At 47.1% G+C, this 2,168-nt stretch overlaps 1 protein-coding gene across 1 annotated transcript; it reads left to right on the forward strand.

Moving 5' to 3' along the window:
• Positions 460-1,565, forward strand: LOC8054832 (peptidyl-prolyl cis-trans isomerase). The gene has a single exon (XM_002444513.2). The coding sequence runs from the start codon at positions 555-557 to the stop codon at positions 1,152-1,154; it is 600 nt and encodes a 199-aa protein (XP_002444558.1). The 5' UTR covers positions 460-554; the 3' UTR covers positions 1,155-1,565.

Consider the following 2,168-nt stretch of genomic DNA (forward strand, 5'->3'; position numbering starts at 1 on the left):
TCTCCTAATCTCATTTTAGAGTTCAAATGTTATTCAAGATGCCACTAATTCTGACTCTATTGGAGGGATAGATCATTTGTATTTTTAGCGGTGACATTAGGTGATAACATTTTGTACATGAAGATAGGAACAGTGCATATATGCTCTCCTCTTCAGCTTTTGCATTAAGCTTTTGGATTAACTATAATTAGCATTAAATTAGTGATATGGATAAAAAAGATCTAATATGTATGTGGTGGACATTTTTCTATACGGCTCACAATTCAGCTAACTCATATTCTGAATACGTTGAGACGTCGGCTAGTGCTCTTGAATGATTTTCCCATGCGTTTAAGTAAATGGTGAGATAAAGAAATGAGAAAAAAAAAAGTAAAAGGCCATCCCAGCCGTTGATGAGGGGATGAGTGGCTCATCTCTACCCACTGCTTAAGTTGCGGTGTGAGTAGCCACTACATGGGATCCCTGTCTTGCCGTAATTGCCCCTCTCCCTCCCTCCCTCCCTCTCTCTCTCTCCGACCCAAGCCGGCCTCCTCATCGCATCTCCCGTCCTCTCTATGCAGCAGCACATCGCATCGTCTCCCCTCCAGCCCAGATCTGAGATGCACCCTAAGATGGGATCTGGCGTCACGAGGTTGCCCAAGATCAACCCTCGCGTCTTCTTCGACATGACCGTGGCCGGTAAGCCGGTGGGTCGGATCGAAATGGAGCTGTACGCCCCCGACGCCCCCGCCGCCGTGGAGAACTTCGTCGACCTCTGCAACGGCGGGTGTGTGGGAGACAGCGGGAACAAACTCCACTACAAGGGCTCCGTGTTTCACAGCGTCATCCCCGGTTACATGTGCCAGGGGGGCGACATCACCCACGGCAACGGCACCGGCGGCGAAACTGTCTTCAAGAAGCCGTTCCGCGACGAAATCAATCGGGAGCTGCAGCGGGTGGGCCGGGGGGTCCTCTACATGTGCAACGGAGGCCCCGACTCCAATACTTCTCAGTTCATTATCTCCCTTAAGAGAACCCCCTGGCTCAACAGATGCCACACGGTCTTTGGCCGTGTCGTCAAGGGCTTGGACGTCCTCAAGGCCATAGAGGAGGTGGGCTCGCGCAGCGGAACTACTACGGCGGAGGTAAAGATCGCCGACTGCGGTGAGCTGTAGCCTGGAGGTAGAGATGCCCGCCCGCGATGACGATGAGCTCCTGGATCTGAACTGATCTCTACCTCGCTAAGTCACCGGTGCTGCTGGATGCTTTTGTGTTACCTTTGTGTTTCGAGGAATGTTCGTCCGTGGTTTAATAGCTTAGTAGTTTGTTAAGTTCTAGATCTGCAAATCTGATGGTATGGTCTGATGGATGATGTCTCTGAACCTCGTGTTACTGTTTGAGATTTTCATCTCTGTCTTCACCTGTTAGGCATGCCATTCAAACGGTTTCGGTATCTTCTGCAATTTGTCGATCTACACTATTGCTGCTGCCGATAACTGCTGTCAAATTGCTGTACTTTGGCCAGGATTAACCACAGTGCCACTATTTACTCTGACCAGTCTGAAATGCCCGTGCTTGATTTGGCTTGCCTTTGTCCAAGTTATTACAGTACTTTCTGAATCTCTGCTCTGTTTGCACTGTGATTTCTTTGGCCACCTATTCTTGCTCAACTGTGCCTCCCACAGTTTTTGCACGGGGAGTGTGTTTTACAACAGTTACTAGGCTGCTGAGCCGTTCATGAATCATGAGCATGGCTCTTGCTGGACTATGGTGGGGGCATTGACTCGGTTGAGTTAGGTGTAATTATTATTAGTAGGGGTCATCAGATAGTAAATCAAGGAAAAGGAACCCCTTACCTTAGAGTTCCATTCTTTTTTATTTTGCATTTACATAGTACTGATTTAACAGGTAATGGCCTGATTCTCTGAAAGTTGCTTTACATATGGTCCATAAATAATGTTCATAGTTGAGTTCAGTATTTACTATCGTATATAATAACCTTATTGCTAACAATTTGCCATGTAAATTGTTTGTCACATGTCACCATGTAAAATTGTCATGCCATTTCCCCATTTATCAAGTAAACTTTGGTAGCTTTTCAAATGATATGAGCGTATGAGGTATCCGTCTACGTTGCTGTCCTAATTTTCTGTTCATTGTGAGAATGTGGGGCAGTGGGGAGCTGGAGA

Source organism: Sorghum bicolor, chromosome 7 (genome assembly GCF_000003195.3).
Source record: "Sorghum bicolor cultivar BTx623 chromosome 7, Sorghum_bicolor_NCBIv3, whole genome shotgun sequence".
Classification (NCBI taxonomy): domain Eukaryota; kingdom Viridiplantae; phylum Streptophyta; class Magnoliopsida; order Poales; family Poaceae; genus Sorghum; species Sorghum bicolor.

Coding starts and splice junctions, on each gene's coding strand:
- LOC8054832 (XM_002444513.2), top strand. CDS start 555: ATGCAGCAGCACATCGCATCGTCTCCCCTCCAGCCCAGATCTGAGATG.